A 19,330-nucleotide genomic window follows, 5' to 3' on the forward strand; every position below is an offset into this window, starting at 1 on the left:
CATTTATCTCATCTGTAACACAGGATTGCTGAGGATTAAACAATTCCTGCAAAGCCCTTGGCGTAATGCTTGCCACATAAAAAGAGTGCTGTGATTTTCTTAACATTTAGCAGTGGAACAATTTTGCTGGAAAACAGAAATTAAAAACTATCCAAGAAAACCACCAGTAAAAGAAGTGAAGACAGTAACTGTAAACACAAACACTATTCAGACGGCCCCTTCTTGCTACTTCCTCAATACCCAGAATGGTGATGTGCATGTGGTCTGGCATGCCACCTTCTGTGACTATGATACCACAAAACACTCCTGATTCTTTGTGTTGTCTACTGCAGTGTAACAAATTACCACAAACCCGGCAAGTTTACACAGCACAAATTTATTATCTTAGTTTCCCAGCATGACTAGATACTCTGCTCAGGGTCTCACTTGGCTGAAATCAAGGTGTTGGCCCGGGCTGTGGTTCTTGGTTCTCACAGGGCCCTCTTCCAAGCTCACAGGTTGCAGTCAGAATTCATTTCCTTGTAGGTGTAGAACTGAGGTCCTCCTCTCCCTTTTAGCTGTCAGCTGATGGTCACTCTCAGAAACTCCAGGCTGCCTGTGGTTCCTGGCCACGTGGCCCCCACAGGCAGTTCACGATATGGATATCTGCTTTCTTCCAGCCCTGCAATGACTTCTAGTGCACTGAATCCCCTTCTGCTTCTGATCTCTGACCTCTCCCATCTCTGACCTCTAGACCAAGACTTAACGGGTTCACGTGATGAGCCCATTTGGATCATTTCCATATCTTAAGGTCAACTCAGCTGGGATCTTAATTTCATCTGCAGATTTCCTTTACAGCAGCACCTAGAATGATGTATGAATAACTCGGAGAAGGTATGTGTACACCAAGGGTCTGGACCATCTTGAGTCCTGCCTAGCACATTCCTGCAGCACATGCAAGCTCAGTCACAGGACCCAGTAGTGATTTTTAGTGGCACTGCGGCATTTAACATTTGCCCTTTTGGCTATTTCTCTACATTCCATTTACATTTGAATGACAAGTTGCTGAATATCTCAAAGGCCAAGGGACCTGCCTTTAGAAGAGTGACTTATTTTCTCCCCAAGCTCTTAGGATACCTCTGAATGATGTGTAATCACAGGTCTTTCACCTCTGACTCTGCGCCCCTAACACCTATATAATCATTGGGTCAAGGCTAGGATTTATCTGTCATTTAAAAAGAAAAAAAGCTTTTCAACTCAAAATTGCTTACTATTCCTGACTTCAAGATTTGAGAAGTGTCAGTTTGATCCATGCAGCCCTGGCAATAAATCAGTTGAGGCCATGCCTGGGTTGAGGGGGTACTTGAACATATGTTTGCCCTGAACATATATTTAATCTAGGAGCAATATATTTTGTTGTCAAATCAAATGGCTTCATTCAAGAGGCTCCTAATTCAGACAAAGCCAGGCTGAGAAACCGTAATAAAAGGAGCCAGGAGCAAATGCTAAGCCGAGGGTGGAGGTCAAGTACAAATCATGGCTGAGATGCTTCACCTCTAGGGCCAACAGAAACAGACGTCTCTGCAATTGGTTTCAGCCAGGTGAAAGTCAACTTTTTACACTGATCTGCATTGGGAACACTCCAGTGCTGCCAGCAACAGCTGTCTCCGCAATCGGCCTAGGGAAAAAGAGACTTCTCACCTCTTCCTAAACACACAGCAAGATCCTGAGGATCAGTCTATATATGGGACCTTTAATATGTTCAGACATATTGTTAGCTAGTCACAAGATTCCAGACCAGTCAATGCAATACACAAAAGGAAAAAGAGAGGGTGTAATGATTTCTTGATCATCTTGAGATACCCAAGTTTATGCTCACTATGTAAAAGTTGAGCTAATAGGTATCCCGGACACCATGAAAAACATCAGTGTTCAAATGTATGCTCACATTTTGGTTTGTTTCAAGGAAAACTGTAAGTGCATTTTAAATTACCCACTTTTGTACATTCTTCTTTCCTTCTTTGCTAATTATGAGCCTTTATAAACACTCATTTGCATATGGTAGAGATTCTAAAGCCCATAAATCACATTTAAGCTGGTGTTCTTACATTACTGAGTAATAATTCATTGATTCTTGAGCTTGTTTATCCTGTTCACCCCACTTCATCCCCCTAAAAGGGAAGACAATAAGGGCACTAAGTGTACGTCTTGAATCGCAGGACTAAGAGGATGTCTTTCTCCTCTGAAGATCAGACTCATCTCTAAAACAAATATCTCTAACTTAGCACTGGCAGAAATCAAAGCAAAGTTTGGAATACAGTTCAAAAGAAAAAAACAACGTGTAAGTAACCTATTTTGGGGGGGGCGGGGCGAGGGGGTTATTCCTGCTTAACTACCTACAGACTTGATAGAAAAATACTCTGCTCACACCTAGCTACATGGCCCCAAGTTGGGAAGAACCAAACATACTTTGGCACTGTATCTGGTGAACAGGCAAGTTTATTTGGAAAAAGCTCTCATTTGCTTACAGATTCATAGTAGAACAAAATCTGAGAAAGATGTTAAAATAGTATAACACTTAAAGTTCAAGAGTTACTCTACTTACTCAGTAAGTCAAGCCAAGACCAACAAGTTAGTCCTACGAACTTTTGGTTTAACCTAAGAAAATGTTCAGACTCCAGCCAACTATCAATAGAATGGCTTGCCTTTTAAAGTAGGAAGTAACTTATCTTCATTGATATTTTAAGGGATCTGTGATCACGCATCACGGGCCCTCAACGAGGCACCTTGCTTTGGATCCTCCATGGTCCCTTCCAATTTCAAACTTCTATATTCGTTAACATTATATAACTGAATTGTACATTTCACATAAATAATACCTTGTTGTCTACTTTACGTTGAAATGTCTTCCTTCTCAATTGCATAGATATATAAATATACATCACTACCCATCCCAGGAACTCTAGTGTAGACAATGCAAATCTTACTTGTTATTTGTAAGGCTTAACAGACTTAGGCACTTCTACTTAATACTAGAAAAAGTAACAGTCCTAAAGGTGCCTGCTGAACATATCATTCAAAATTCACACAGTGATTGGCAGCTGAATTTCAGAGTATCTTTCTGCTCTTAAAAACAGCTACATATAACTTTATAGAGAAGCCATGGTGTATCAGAAAGAAAAAAGAACTGGAAGGAAGTACAGATTTCTCTTAGAAATGAACTAATTTTAAGTTCTTATCTTAAAAACATCTTCATCATAGACAAATTTCCAGTGCTTGTGGAAAAAGAACCAACTTTTTTAATTACAAAAGGTTGTAAATTTCTCCCAAATATTTTGGCACTTAAATTTTTTCTTGTACGCTGATTTTCATGATTATCTAATTGTTTCATAAAGGTAATTCTTGCCTCTTTGGAACCATCCTAGTTCTGAAAGACTGGAACAAGCACAACTCAGCAAGAACAAGTCCCAGCTCCATCACTGACCCTTTGAATGACCCTGGGCAAATCACTAGGCCTCTTTTTTAAGGTTCACTTACCACAAATAAAATAACCACCTCCAAGTAGCTGTGAAACTCTCAGAAGGCGATGGATTTGACAACGCCTTGGGAAGTATGAGCAGTACACCAAGTTTTATGTAGTCCTGCATATCGCATGATGCCTATCCAGGGTTAGGTTGATAATAGGTGTTGACCTAATCACAGGAGAAGTAAAAAGAACTATTTAAAACAACAGTTTAGTTCATTTTCCCACTTGGTTTATCATTTCTTCTGGTTTTTCGTGTTTGGTTTTTTTTAATTATATCCTCCTACCCCACATAAGACACAGAACCTGCTTTGTTCTCTGAGGGATTTATTGATCCCTGTGGAGCCTGAGAAGACAGCTACAAACCCTCATGGCCAAAGAATGACAACTCATGTTTGTCTTTTCAATCTTGTAGGATCCACAGCACTGAAGTCTATCAACGTCGATATATCTGTCCAGAATGTCCATAAGCCCCATGCTTGCTCTGTGTGTCACGCGGACAGGGACAGACGATGACAAATTCACTGGTGGTACTTTCAAGCAGCACGGATAGCCTTCCCCTTGGGGTCTGACAGGATGATCACACCCCAACAAGCAATGCCTAGGAAAAAAACAACAGTACCTTGCATGTACGTTGCACTTTAGTTTACCGGGTGCTTTGGTATATGCCATCTCATTTAACCCTCACAACTCTCCTAGAAGATACATTACCAATAAAGTCAGGCTACACAATGAAGTTGGTACGATGGACAGAATATCCCAAGGGTGGTCCCATAAGCTTAGTACCACATAGCTTAACTGTTTAGTAGGCTATCTCACCTAGGTTTGTCTAAGTACATCTTATGGTGTTCATACAATGACAAAATCACCTAACAGTGCATTTCTCGGATGGTATCCCCACTGTTAAGCAACCCATGACCTATATCTATAGAAGAGTGAAGCTCAGAAGCTGTGACCTGTATCTGTACAAGCTGTGAAGTTCAGAAAAAGGAAAAAAAAAGTGGAGGAAAAAGAATCCTATTACCTTCCCAAGCAAGAAAGGGACTTAAAGGGAAGTGATGTGGGCAATCTAATTAAGAAGATAAGAGACCTAAAACTTAAAACTCTATTCACTCAGTTGATCTGAAGAGCTAAAGGAATGACTACATTTTACTGGAAGATATCTTGACACTCCCTCACCACCGTTACAGATAAGGGTGTGGGCCACACTACCCAGTGGTACACCTAGCATGTGGGCTTTGAACCCACATCTACCATCTGACTTCAAAGGACAGCTTCTTAAACCAACGTTAAGCGCCCTCCCGCAGGCTTTCTCCAGGATCTGGAGAAAAAGCATGGGCTTTGGTGCCAGATAAACCTGAGATAAAAAGCCAGCTGTGTCACACTCGGTGTCGGACCTTGAACACGAATACTTCTTACTTCTATGCCTTAGTTTGTTCAGCAGTAAAATGATACTACTATAATCATACCTATAACTAACAGCTACTGGTAAAATTTAAAAGACTGAGGCTAATAAAGGTTCTCAAGAAACAGTGCGAGATTTTTAAAAGAGAAAGCGTCCCAACCTCCTCTCCCCGCCCCTGCATCTCGTTTGGGGTGCCTCCCGCCACGTGACCAACCAGAGCGCCCCGCTTCCCCCTCTGCCCCCGCCGCCCAAGGACTGTGCCCCAACTCTCACTGATGCCGATGACCATCTGCGTGATAGTCCCTGGACCCGGGGGGTATCCCAGCTTCATGGGCTTCCGCGCCACCCAGTACACATACCCGCCCGCCCCTATCAGCCCCGACCCGGAGAGTACGCGACAGCTCCAGCAATTATTAAATACGGGGGCTTGTTCTGGAGAAGTCGGCGCTCCGGGTGCAGCGAGGGGCGCGGGCTCGGCGGGGGAGGAGACCTCGGGAGGTGCAGCGACCTTGACCGGCTCAAAAAGCTTAGACCCGAAAGAACCCATGTTCGGGAACTCGGCTTCCCCCGTAAGAGTTTTGGGATTGAGCTGACGTAAAACACGCGGCAGGAAAGCAGAGCGCCGGCGCACTGCGCCGGAAGCAGCCTAAGGGCCGCTGGGAAATGTAGTTCCGGCCTGCCTCGGAAGGGGAAAAGGTGAACCTGTAGTGGTGGATGTTTGTGGCGCTGAAGTTGGCCGTGCCAGGTACCAAGTTTTTCCCCCAGTCCCTTTAAGAATTCTGATTTAGTCCACTCCTAAATGTCCCAGCTCTCAATCTCCTTGGAGGAGAAGCCTGGGTTTGTAAATTTCCTGGGCAGCACATAAGATAAGACCTTGGGCATGCCACTTAGCCTGTCTGGAGATGTCTGACACAAAAGAATTAAGTTTTCTATGTGCTTAATTGTATGCTAGACACTTTGCTAAGCAATTAGCTGCGTTATGCCGTGTAATCTTCCCAACCCAATGGCATATCAGTTTCCCAGTATATGACAAAACTGGTCAAGTGACATAGCCATAGTTGAAACTAATGTCTGTGTGAATTCAGATTCAAATTTCTTAAATGCCACCTGTAGGTATAGTGAAGGGACTACCCAAATATAATGAAGGTATTAAAAATCACTTTGAATTATCTGGATAAATACTTTTAATTTCTCTTTAGTTTTTTTTAACGTCATGATCTCAATTTTGTTATACTCAAGGTATTATTTCTACTTTGAGAGCTCTGGAGAAAATTCAACTCAAAAACAGGCTAATGGATTTGAGGAGTTAATATAGGCTCTGTTCTTGCAGATCTAAATTCTTATCATCAAGAATGGACTTTTAATTCTGATTGCTTCTTTGCAATTCAACTTCTATAGAGTCCACTCCAGAGTCGTTTCACCTTTCTTTACCTTTGGGTAGAGTTGGGTATATATTTCTTGTTCTGGGTTGTTCTCAGAGGATTACTAGTAAGAAAGAAAGACATTTAGAGTTCAGAGGTTGTTTCTGTTAGAGTACATGGGCGAAGACAGGGTTAAATTCAGGTTTGAACTTTTCTCCTTTAGAATGGCTTAAAAAGTTAACATGATAAAAAAGAAATTCACTACATATTCCACTGTGTAAAACGGGATATGATTTTGGGAAGGCTAAAAAAAAAAGATAAAAATAAAGATATCGATAAATAGGAAAAAGGAAATTAAACCATTTTCACTTAGATTGGCAGAGATCAAAAATTCAATAATTCACTCTTTTGAGGAATAGGGTGGGGAAACAAGTCTTCTCATACTTGTTGGTGAGAGTGTAGATCGGTACAACTTCTGTGAAGGGCAATTCGGTAACGTCCATCAAGTTTACCAGGTGCTTTAGTACATGCCGTCTTATTTAACTCTCACAATCCTCCTGGAAGATATATTACCATTACAGTCATGTGCTGCATAACAAAGTCAGTCAATGATGGACCTCATATCTGATGGTGGTACCATAAGACTAGTACCACATGGCCTAGGTGTGTAGTAGGCTATCCCATCTAGGTTTGTGTAAGTACACTCTATGATTTTCACACAATGATGAAGTCACCTAACCATGAATTTCTCAGGACATATCCCCGTTGTTAAGCAAGGCATGATTGTCTATCTGTTTTATAAAAGAGTAAAGCTCAGAAAATAAAGGAATAGGAGAAAATAAAGTAGTGAGAATACTGGGTTGGCCTGCTGCTTAATTTCAAAGACCCTCTCCATTTTGTTACACACATATCTCTCTCTCCATGTGTTGTATACATGTATAGAAATGTTGAACATGTATATACAAGCATATATGTGTATATACGTGTGTGTTGTATACATGTGTAGAAAGTATCTCCATATGTTGGGAAATTTGAGTTCTATAGCTGGCTCTGTCACTATGAGTCAGCCATGTGATGTAGAAAGTGTTATTTATTCTCTCTGGCCTGTAGTTACCTCACATTTAAGATAAGATTTGAAATAGGTGATATCTAACATTGTTACCTAACTTGAAAATTCTAGTATTTATTAGGACTCTCTCTTCAGATGGCATTGTGCTAAGTGCCGTACCAAATGAATTCAATAGTATTTCACTTAGAAATTAGTTTATGGCTGCTTCTTCTCAGTATGCCTGATGCAACATTGTATAATGCATGTGATTTCTCCTTATTTATGTGAAAAAAAAATCATTTGGCTATGGTCACCAAACATTTTGACTACATGCTTCTGTGGATAAAAAATATTGAGCAAACAACAGGCATTTATGCATGCCGATCTATTATTTATAAATTATATATGAATGTACTACTTTATACATTATAAGGATAAGATGAAATAATAGAAGTAGAAATTTCAATATTTTCCCTCATGCCAATATACAGGCTTGTGCATCTCCATGGATACTATGGTTATTTGATATTTATTCACTCATATTTTATCTAAAAGCTTACCTTCTTATTGTGCTTATTACATTTAAGTATCCCAGGAGAGGACATCTTTAATTCTCCAAACAGATATTATTAAAATGGTGCATAACACATTTTCTGAACAACAGGCAAGATTTGCTTTCAACCACTGTTGTTTTTTAAAGTACCTTCCAAAAGTTTGAGTTTGGTCTCTTCTGATTCCTCAAATGAATGATTTCAAGCATTTTTGTTATTGCACATAGCACATGTTGAAATTGAGATGTACTAAAATAACTTTGATTGGGAAATTATTAGAAATATTAAGGCACCTTTTGAGATAAAGGAAACAGTAGGGTCTCAGAATAGATGAAGGTAGAGGCCAATGAAAGCAAGCGAAACTGTAACGGGAGGAAGTTGTGTGTCTTTGGGGGGAAGGAAATAGGAGATTGAAAGCCAGCTTTACTCATTGTTTCTTTCTTTTACTACTTACTATCTCTATAGTTCGTTTTGGCACTTACCTCTTCTATTTGTTTTTAAATTTTTAATGCAAAAGGTATAAAAAGGTATATAAACAATGTCCATTCTCCTGTCCGCAGCCACCCAATTCCCCTTCACTAACACAGCCAGTTTAGCAGTTTCTTGTGTGTCTTGTCAGAGATGCCTGTGTGTATTCTTTCCTCCAATGATTTTGGAGATCATTCTATTTCAATCATATCAATTCTTCATGCTTTTGTACAGCGCTGTAGTATTCCATTGTATGGACATACTACACTTTATTTAACTGGCCTCATAGTGATGGACGTTAGTAAGACATTTAGGCTGCTTCCACTCTTTTGCTATTACAAATAGTGCTACAGTGAATAACGTTGTGCATACATCACATCACAAACATATGAGTGTATCTTAGAATATATTTCTAAAGGGTATGGTATATATAAACTTGATGGACATTACCAAATTACCCTTCACAGGAGGTGCACCAATTTACACTCACCAACAAGGATGAGAAGACCTGTCTCCCCAAAACAGTGAATTATTGAACTTTGATCTCTGCCAATCTGAAAAGTGAAAATGGTTCAATTTCCTTTTTCTTCTTATGAGTGAGTTTCTTAATGTATGTCTAAGGACAATTCAAATTTCCTGTTCTGTGAACTGTAACCTTTTTTGCCTGTTTTTTCATTGGATTGTCTTTTTCACCTTGACTTCTAGGAACTCTTTATACATTAGAGAGATTAAGCTTTTATCTGTGATATAAATTCACTTTTTTTCCCTTCCAATTTGGTATTTGCCTCATGACTTTGCTCGTTGTACTTTTTACCATGCACATCTTTTAAACACGTAATTGAATTTATCAGTCTCTCCTTTGATAGCTTCTGATTTTCATGTCATAATTAGAAAGGCCTTCCACTTTCTCCGGTTTCCCCGGGTATTTTGATTTTTTTTAACACTTAAAAATTTAGTACATTTGGGATTTATCCTATTTTTAGGTGTCATGAATGGAATCAGACTTTCTTTCTATTTCTTTTTCTTTTTTTTTTTCTTTCCCCTGACCCATTTTTCTGAACACTACTTATTAAATAATCCACCTTTTATCGACCTCTTTGAAATACCACCTTTTCTAAAATGCCATATATAAATGTGTGTCTATTCTCAGACTTCATATCCTGTTCCATGCTCTGTCTATTTATTCATGTGCCAGCATCACACTCTTTTAATTACTAAAGCTTTGTAATGTGTTAATATTTGGAGACCAGTTCCTGCTATTACTCTTCTATTCCAGGCTTTTCTTGGCTATTTCTACATGTTTATTTTTCCACATGAACTTTTAACTCAGCTTGACTAGTCTGACAAAATGATGCTGACATTTTTATTAGACTTGTGTGAAAATTGTAGGTTAATTTAGGGAGAATTGACATCTTTATGATGTTGAGTCATCCTATCCAAGGACATGGAATGATTTTTCTTTTGTTCATGTCTTATTTTGTGTTCCTCTGTAGCATTTTAAAGTCTTTTTCATGATGATCTCACACATTTCATCTCATACATTTTATTTTTTGTGTGGTTATTGAAAATGAGAGATTTTCCTTCTATTGTGTCTTAACTGGTTGTTGTTTGAATACAAGAAGACTATTGATTTCCACATATCCTAATACTGAATTATCAGTGCCTTCTGGTGAACCTTTGAAATATGGTGGGTAGTTTTCTTTTTTGTAATCCTTGTTGATTTGGGGGATCACTTTTATGCCCATGTCATAAAAAGAGTTTGGAAACATTCCTTCTTTTTCTGTACCTTTGGAATTATCTGCTTTTTAAAGGTTTTGCTAGAATTTTCCTATGAAATCCTCTAGTCCAGGCCCTTTATTATTTTGGCAGGGGTGCGGGAGATGGGAAGGGAGGATCTTTGACACCTTTCTCTATTTGCGTTTTGGAAATCTATTTAAATTTTCTGCTGGAAATACTTTTGCTAAATTATACACTTCTGGAATATTATCGACTTTATCCCAGTTTTCAAATTCATTTGCACTGAATTAAGAAGAGAGGTAGAATTAAACAGTTCCTTTAATTTCTTTATAATCTGTATGGAACCTTTTGTTTGAAAAAAGGGTCTTTATAATTATGATTAATTAGCATCTTGAAATGGAATGATTATGCTGGATTATCTGGGCAGGTCTTTAATGCAATCACCGGTGTCCTTATAAGTCGCATGCGGAGGGAGATTACATACAGAAGGGAAGGCAGTGCAACCAGAGAAGCAGAGTTTGGAGTGATGTGGCTGCAAGTCAAGGAATGATGGCAGACGCCAGAAACTGGCAGAGGCAAGGAACCATTCTCCCCTAGGGCCTCCAGGGGGAGCACAACCCTGGCAACACCTGGTTTTCAGTTCCGGGATGCTGATTTCAGACTCTGCCTTCCACAACTTTGAAAGAATACACTTCTGTTGTCTTAAGCCACCAAGTTTGTGGTAATTTGTTACAGTAGCCACAAGAAACTAATACAGGCACTTTATGAAACCTTTGTTCCGGACTCTGCACTGAAGAACCTAGGCCAAGGCAGCAAAGTATAACCACTTGGGATAGCACTTTCTTTCCTTAAAGATTTTGTGTCACTCCACTATTTGCTGACATTGAATATTGTTGTGGAGAGTTACGATGCCAGTCCAATTTATTCTCTGATGTAAGGAACTAGATATTTTTGCCTAGATGCCCTAATGATTTTCTTTTCTTTTTCTTTTCCTTCCTTTCTCCCTTCTTTCCTAAAATTGTTGAAGTTCAATAACATCTTTGCTAGAATATATATCTTTGTTAACTATTCTAGTTCAGTTTCCCAGGCATAAATATTACCATATAAATATGTATATAATACCATATTTTATAGACAAATATATATATTCTCTTATCTTTATTTTAGGAATGTTTGTCTGAATTATATCTATTTTAAAGTACAATTATTTTATTGCTTTCTTGTAACCAAAAACAGCCAACTAGCATTACTTCTAGTCATTCATCATTAAAGAGAAAAGGATAATTCACTGGATATTTTTAAATAGTGCACTATATAACAAACAAAAAAAGTTAAATTTACAAAAGTACCTTAATTCATTATGTAAACTAGTAATTAAGAAAAGAGCAAAACTAATTATTTCTTTCCTTATAAAATAGAAATTTAAAGAGTTCTCTTAGTCTTAATGTTATCTTTATGTTAAATTAGCTCAAAGCGTGATACATATAATATAGTGTCATCTAGAGAGGGATGTAATTTACACACCTCATGTGAATGAATAAAATTTGCATAACAAAATGAATCCAGAGAGCCCTAGGCTTTCATATTAAAATTTGGCATTGAGTTATCTTTTATGACATTATACGTTATTACATAAAACATATTTTTATATATTTATAACCTTAAGAAAAGAAATAATTGTTTCTTGAAAAAGATCTCCCAGTAGCCATTTGGTTTCTAATAGGATAAACTGAACCTCCAGGAATTTGATGTCTGCCAAATCTGGAATCCTTGGTTTGAGTCAACAAATCAGATATGCTGCATATTTCACAGCAATTGTTTCCTAAGTGGTGGTTCTGCCTTTGCTCCTGAAGTCCTGACAGATTATGCCTTTCTAGGGAGTATCCCTGGCATGGGTGGTTTTCTGTATGTTGGTGGTGTTGTTATTATGTATGAACCATATTATTTTCCCTCCTTTCCTCTCATGTGCTTTTCTATTTTACTTGGTTATAAGTCCTTTAAGAACATTCTCCAGAAGAATATTCCTCTAAGAGTTCCTGTAAGAGAAGAAGGTTTTTTTATTTTTGTTTTTGTTTTTGCTGAGGAAGCTTAGCCCTGAGCTAACATCTGTTGCCAATCATCCTCTTTTTTTGCTTAGGAAGATTCCCCCTGAGCTAACATCTATGCTGATCCTCCTCCACTTTATATGTGGGTTGTGGCCACAGCATGGCTGAAGTGGTGTAGGTCTGCGCCCGGGATCTGAACCCGTGAACCTGGGCTGCCAAAGTGGAACATGCAGAACCTAACCACTACGCCATGGGATTGGCCCCAAGAAGAAGTTCTTGAGATGGAAAATTAAAGAGAGGAAGATTGGGCGTTGGTATGTCCGTGGCTTTCCCAGTGTTTGCTGCAAACTTCTGCCAGACTGATGATGTTCAAGTTTCTAAATGTGATGATAAGCTCCATAACTCTGATTTTTTTCTCACAAAATCAGCATCTACCTGTGGCTCCTTTTTATTAGAGCTCTTTGAAGACTGACCTTTTCAGCTTTTCATTGTTTCTTTTCTTTCCTTACTCTTACATTCTCAGCCTCAAGGAACTCCATGTGCCTCTTTAGATACACAATTTTGGTTATCTGTTTATTTATAAATATTTGATCATCTTTTGTAGTTTTGCTTCCAATTCCTGGTTCTGCTGGCTTATTCTGTTGCTGAAGGAAAAAATAGGTCCCTGTAAAAGAACCCCCCTGAGTTTCTGCAGGTGTGTCTCTGTGGTGGGCCTCTATTTCTAGAAAAGCAAAGGACTTGGGCTTCTAACTTCCACGGCAGAAGATTGGAGATGCCTGAAGATGAGGAGCGACATCTTGTTCATATTCTGCTGGACTTTCATCCTTTCACATTCTTTTCTCTTTCCCCCGTCTCCAGCATGAGCAGTAGCAGCTTCGTACGACGATCTCTTTGCAATTCCAGTGATAAATGGGCCTGTTCAGACCGTGTCAGCTCATGGATTCAGAAAGATATATGTCTGCTTTTTGTGACAAGAAATAGCCTCTGCGTATTTCCCTGCAGCTAACAATCTGTTCTTCTACTTTGCTGATGAGTATGTGTGAGGGAATCTTCATTACTGCTGTAGACTTTGGGATGGGCAGTGCCCAGAGAGCTGTGGGCTGCAGCTTCAGCACATGAAGGAGAACAGCAGGGCAGTGTGACATGCTGTAACTCCTCAGCTGTGCCCTGGGAGTCTGGTGTGGCCTCAGCAGAGTGACAGCCGCATCACTTCTTCCTCCTCTTCTGGTTGCCAGCGTGGATCTGCCCTTTAAATATTTGTTCTATTTTTTCTTTTTTCTTCAAGGATTCCAGTTATTACATCCTGTTGTATGCTCTTTCATTCTTTTACAAATCCTTTTCATTTGTTTTCTTATTTATTTTATCTTTGCTCCTTAAAGTGTTTATAGCAGTGTCTCTTTTCCTTTATATGCCTCTACATTTGTCCTTTATAAATTTGATGGTTTCATTTTTCTCCCACTGCTTTCTTGAGCTCTGACACCCATGTTTTATCTTCCTGTGCTGTCTAGTCGTCTTGTCTCAAAGTTCTTTTATTTGTGCTTTGAGCTCTTGCTTCATAGACTTGATTGCTTCTTCAGTTTTTAAAATTCAAGGAGAAATGTTTGGCAGTGATTTTTGTATGCTCCATGACAATATTTTTCTGGATGTTATTATGAATCTGCCATTTATTTTTCTTGTTTTTTTCCATTTGTTCCCTTTTTCCCTAGTGTATCTTTGAATATCCTGTTTTGGTTCTCTTGTCAATTAGGCGTCCTTGAAAGGGTGAGTTTTCCCAATGATTAGGAGCAGGTTTACATCCGGACACAGCCAGACCTGAGTTCCAGGCCAGTTGGGATTATCTCGTGGTTCAGGGAGTGGTATATGAGTTCATGTAGCCTTCTTTTCTTTCCATTGAATGGAATAGGCCACTTTGGGGTTTTTACGACTCAGTCTTTTTCTCCTACACTGCCATGGTGACAGTGTGCTTCCTGCATACATGGCCTCTTGCTGGGTTTCCTTATTTAACTATCTTCTTTTATTCATGGAACAAAACTAGTTCTATGGTACCTAGGGATTCAGGTTTTCCATCTCAAGGGATAGCCTTCACCTTTAGTAATTGTACTTTGCTGACTCATTCTGATATCTGCAACTACAGTGTCCTTGCTCTTCTGTCTCTTCTCTCCAACCCTCCCTGTGAGATCCCCACTGCCATAGTGATTGCGGATGTATTTGTTGCTATGGAGCCTCATCAGCCTTGGTCTCTGGTCATTATAATGAACAGAATACTCCTCTTGACCTGCTTTGGATATGTAGGGTAAGGGAGAAATACATTTTTGTTGTATTAAGTCCCTGAGATTTGAAGTTGTTTGTTACTGTAGCATAACCTAGATTATTTTGACTGGTACAGTCAGTTCACAACTAAGGGTGCTACCCTAGAAGGCATTTGGAAAGATAAGGAGGCATTTTTGTTGACACAGTGGCCATGTCCAAGGGCCAGGGGTACTAAATCTCTGGTAATGCTGACAACAGTCCTATGCCATAAAGACTGCTTTGCTGAAACGCTGATAGTTCCCCTACTGAAAAACTCAGTAAATGAGTTGACAAGTCCAGCTAGATTGTCTTCCTGAAATGAGTGCCCGTTATTAAAATCTTGCCCAAATTGGATATTTTAGACATTTTTTTGTCTTCTATTTTAAATAATTCAGATAATTTCTAATTTTATGTATGTATGTATTATTTCCTAAATATAATATCCAAGAGTGAACTATTAGAGTTTATTCATTTTTATATCATTCTTATACTCTTATTGATACTCAGTAAATATCTATGAATTTCACTAGACTGAAATATCTTCTTGGGCCCATGTGTGAGAAAGTGCTTTCCAAATTGTGAGTGCACATTAGCAAAATGTGGATTCCCCTTTTGTTTTCTGTAGTTTGAACTGGCAAGAGGCTTGGAGAATAAACAATTGAAAAAGACATTCCCTAAAGGTAGCCATCAAGTGTAATAAGACTCAAGTCAAATGACCCAGCTGTCACAGTAAAATACAACCTATTGATTTCCTTCTCACTAGGGAAACACACTGCTTGCCACTTACCACAGTGGCATGGAGAGAAAGTATCACCCTAAGAACTGCGGGAGGGATGTCCTGTGTAGCTGAGAGGAAGGCACAGAATGAATCTGGTTGCATGTGTCCCTAGGAGATAACCACATGTTTTTATAAGGAGTGAGGATGGGCTACACTATCATCTTACTTTAAGGGTCAGCAAATAGCACCCTAGTTAAAATATAACTGAGGTGAGCAGTAACCTTTTTAAAAAAAATCATTCAGAAAAAGGCCATTAAATACCAAACAGGTGCAAACACCTAGTAGAGAGGAGGCGGGGTGGGGAGGGTCTTACGCAAAGATGAGGATAGAACCTGCCTTCTAGGCTTTTAGAATCTAAGCATATACATAAATAAATCTAATACCTATAGACTGTGACAAATGTTATAATAGAGATAGTAAGAAAATTTAGTGAGAATGTAGAAAAGGAGATTATTTCTACTTGGATGGAAGAAAATTAGTTAAATCCGGGAAGAAGAATGCTTTAGCTTAATGTATGGACTGCTGAAAAATATGTAAATATCACTGACTCCATTGTCCTGGGGCAGGGTTATGAGGTGGAAGAACTAGCGTTGGTGGAACGTTTTGGAGTAATAATGTTACATACGTTATTTATATGGCTGTATTAATAATAACAGATGGTTTATGTAATTAGAACCTGAAAAATAGTAGATGTTGATGGAGTTAAAAGTTAGGGTATACTAATAATTATTACAATAATTTCCCATGGACTCCTCAACTTATGATTGCACATATACTATATGTCTAGGATGTTCACATCATGCACAGTGGCAGCTAGTGTACCCTCGAGATGTCCACGTTACTTCAGTCTACTGACATTGACTCCTTGCGGTATCTCATTCAACCAGAACCAAAAATAAAAATGTTATTCAAAATGATGTTTAAGTAGATTCTGTTCTTGTAAGATCAACCACTCTTACAGCCTGGTACTAATGTTTAGGTCGTCAAATTCAAGGAGTTCTATATGGGCTATTAAGTTAGTATATTTCCTTTGGTTGGATGCTGGTATTGATTAGATGAGGAATAAATAGCTTGGCTTGTCTTCAAGAAAAGGCACTTCATAGTATCTTGAATCTTCTTACCTTAGAAATGTCTAATGTCTATACAGAGCTGAGAGGGAAAAGCTATTCAAGTGCATGTCAGCAAGCCCAGACCTTTAGAGCTGTGAGCAAAAAATGATTTGTTTCAGTTCTTCCCACAGCATTTATTCACTTCAACAGGATGCCTCTCTACTCCCTTGCTCCTTTCTACTGTTGTAAGGAAGGAATTCATACTGATCCCTCTTGTAAGCTTCTTTAGGCCTGGTGGGTATTGCATGGGTGAACATCTGGGAATCTGTTCTTTGCTGTCCAGTGAATCAGCAGAAGAGGAGATGGGCGCCAGGTGTCCTACAACCCACTGCATCTTACGGATTGCTGACACTAATCCACACGGCATCATCCTGTAAAGTGAGATGGCTCTGGGGCTGCCACTGATCTGAAGCATTCACAGCCCAAGGGAGATAACTTTTCATGGTGATAGAATGTACAGTTTTCTTGGAATTTTAATTTGTTCCAGAATTTCTTTCCAGAGAGCATATCCTTGTAATTTACTGTGCTTAGTATGAAGAGTAAAGTGACAGAAGAGAAGGAGAATGAGGTGATAATATGAATTAAAATATCTACAGTGTTTTCCAGGTTACATATTATATAATTTAAAACTCACAATAGCACAATGATGAAAACATTGTTTTTATACCCATTTTACAGATAAGGAAATTGAGATCTGGAGGGATTAGGTAGTTTGTCCAAGGTAATTTGCTAGTAGGTGGAAGAGATGAAAAAATACTAATACCCAATATTGAGCCAGACATGCTGCGTATGCCCTCCATGAATTAGTAAATTCACTTCTCACAACAACCTATGTGGCAGAAACTAACACTGGCTCTCTCTCTTTTTTTTTTTCTTTTTAAATAGTTGAGAAATCAGGTACTAGAAATCACTTAGGTTAAGGGACAAAGCCTAAACTTGAATTCAGGTCTCCAGACTCCAGGAGCCATTCTATACTTTGGTGCAGCCCCAGTCATGTGGCATCTTCTGACTGCACTTTGAGATCTCTATCCATATACTCTGCTAGGATAATGTCTATGAAGTGCTTTGCGTACTGTCTTGCACATAGAAAACATTCTGTAATCCAGAGCTACTGTTAATATGTGACTAGTAAGGGTATATTCACCTGTTACTTTTATTCTAAAGATTTCTGATGATTTTACAGCTATTGCTAAGGTCATCAAATGCTGGATTCCACTAAGCCTTTACCTGTTTAAGGTTTTCAGGTTGTGGTTAGAAAGATGGGAATTCAGTGACAAAATGTGATTTTTCTAAAACGATAAGGAGTCAGTAGCAAGTCAGGTAGCAAGGCACAGCAGCAAGGGATGTTCTTATTGTGTTTGAGTCCATGCTACCCTTTCCTTGCCATAAGCAGTCTGTGAGCTCACAGTATCATTTTTTAAAGTGCTTTGCAGCATTCCAAGTGCTTTCAAACACATTCTTTCATTTGTGCCTCACAACAACATTGTTGGGTGGCTATTATTATCCTGTTTTACAAATAAGGAAACTGAGATCCAGAGTCAGAGGGTAAGATTCAATTCACATGCCTAGGAAATGGAGGAACCAAAGTCAAGAGCAGATTCCCTGACTCAAAGCTCAACGCTTTTCTCATTGCACATTGCTGCCTCGTAATGCGATTAAGACTTCTGTCTCCTTATATTAATTATGAGCCACCAGAATCTGAAAATGCAAATGTAATAAAGTGTCAGAGTGGGTAGCTTTATGAAATGCATGAACAAAAGGGAAGTCTGATGGGCTTAACAGTGAAATCTTGAAAAGTTCTTTCGACAAATATTCATCCAACACGTATTTATTTAGTCCTTACTCTGTCCATGACATCATGTTAAATTATGTGAGGTGTATAAAGAACCAGAGGCCAGGAATGCTGGGAAAAGCCTTCAGCTCAAGTTAACACATTTTTAGATGTAAAAAAATTTATAGGAATCGTGTCATGGCAATTACTTACATGTCTTATTTCACCAATTAAACTAAAGTCAAATTGATGATGGTACCTGTGTCTTACTTATCTTTACATTTCACGTAATGCCTGGCTCAGTATCTTTCTTGTTGAATGAACAAATGAATGAATGAATAAGAGTGTAGAGTCAGGGCCCCTGCTTTCTAGGAGCTTATGGACTATATTGAAAGATAAGATATAAAACTAAATCAAATAAAATATAACATTGATATATGATCATACGGTGTAGAGAAGAGAGGCATAATTTCTAGTAGAGATGATCAGGGAAGGCTTCAGGGAAGAGGCATTTATTGAACAAGAGGTAAGTAACAAGGAAGTCTGCTGTCTTTTTTTAGAGCCACATGGATAAACTAGTCTAGTGAAAATAAGAGGGAGGAGTTTTGAATCTTCCAGACCCCTGTAGGTGGGCATAGTGGGCATTAAAAACAGTTTTGTTAAATGAATGAATGGGTAAATCTTTCCATCAAAATTTTTAATACGTTAACTTTTAAAAGTGGGATGCTATTGAGTTATCTTGACATTACTTGGAATCAGTTAGATAAGAAATGTCAAAACACTGTGATCAAGGATCTTGCCATACTCAGTTTGGCCCTTCTAGAAATCACAGAAGTGTCTTAGAGAGTTCTTTACTCTGCTATGGAGATTTAATAAGCCTGTACAATTCAGAGAAGCATTCTGGATGTATAATCAAACAGTGCAACAGACATCTTTGAAAGGTTGCCTCATTTCCTTGAGAGGGAGAACACTAAGCCCAAAGTCTTCAGTTATATCCTCATTCCTAACTTTCTCCAGTTAATGTTTACATCTTTTGGCAGGCTGGCCATAAAAACTAGGATATGAGAATTCCTGCTTTATTCGGAGTCTGGATTACACTCTGGTCTCTGCATTGATCATTTGGTTTTATTTCTTTTCACAGAAAACCTCTTGCAATGCCTCCTAGGTTACTCTCAGAGCTGGGACTTTTATACCAACAATAAAAGGAAGCATTATTTACCATAAGGCATTTTTCCATTTGATGGCAATGACTCACAGTGCTTTCCT

General features: G+C 38.7%; 1 protein-coding gene, 1 long non-coding RNA gene and 1 pseudogene across 2 annotated transcripts in view; 1 reads left to right on the forward strand and 2 right to left on the reverse strand.

The window, feature by feature from the left end:
* Positions 1-2,460: 2,460 nt before the first annotated feature.
* Positions 2,461-5,533, reverse strand: DMAC1 (distal membrane arm assembly component 1). Its single transcript, XM_005605002.4, has 2 exons — positions 5,181-5,533; positions 2,461-4,103 (listed from the first exon to the last, which is right to left on the reverse strand). The coding sequence occupies exons 1-2, from the start codon at positions 5,452-5,454 to the stop codon at positions 4,039-4,041; spliced, it is 339 nt and encodes a 112-aa protein (XP_005605059.2). The 5' UTR covers positions 5,455-5,533; the 3' UTR covers positions 2,461-4,038.
* A 41-nt stretch (positions 5,534-5,574) lies between these two features.
* LOC111770169 (uncharacterized) overlaps positions 5,575-19,330 on the forward strand; it is a 28,245-nt gene continuing 14,489 nt past the window's right edge. The window contains exon 1 of the long non-coding RNA XR_002803246.2: positions 5,575-5,652. This is a non-coding gene — a long non-coding RNA (uncharacterized lncRNA). The remainder of the gene's footprint in view (positions 5,653-19,330) is intronic.
* On the reverse strand, positions 12,361-14,345 carry LOC111770103 (nuclear receptor-binding factor 2 pseudogene; annotated as a pseudogene).

This window comes from Equus caballus, chromosome 23 (assembly GCF_041296265.1).
Source record: "Equus caballus isolate H_3958 breed thoroughbred chromosome 23, TB-T2T, whole genome shotgun sequence".
Lineage (NCBI taxonomy): Eukaryota > Metazoa > Chordata > Mammalia > Perissodactyla > Equidae > Equus > Equus caballus.

Coding starts and splice junctions, on each gene's coding strand:
- DMAC1 (XM_005605002.4), bottom strand. CDS start 5,454: ATGGGTTCTTTCGGGTCTAAGCTTTTTGAGCCGGTCAAGGTCGCTGCA. Junction 4,104..5,180: donor GCAGATGGTCATCGGCATCA/GTGAGAGTTGGG, acceptor TTTTTTTCCTAG/GCATTGCTTGTTGGGGTGTG.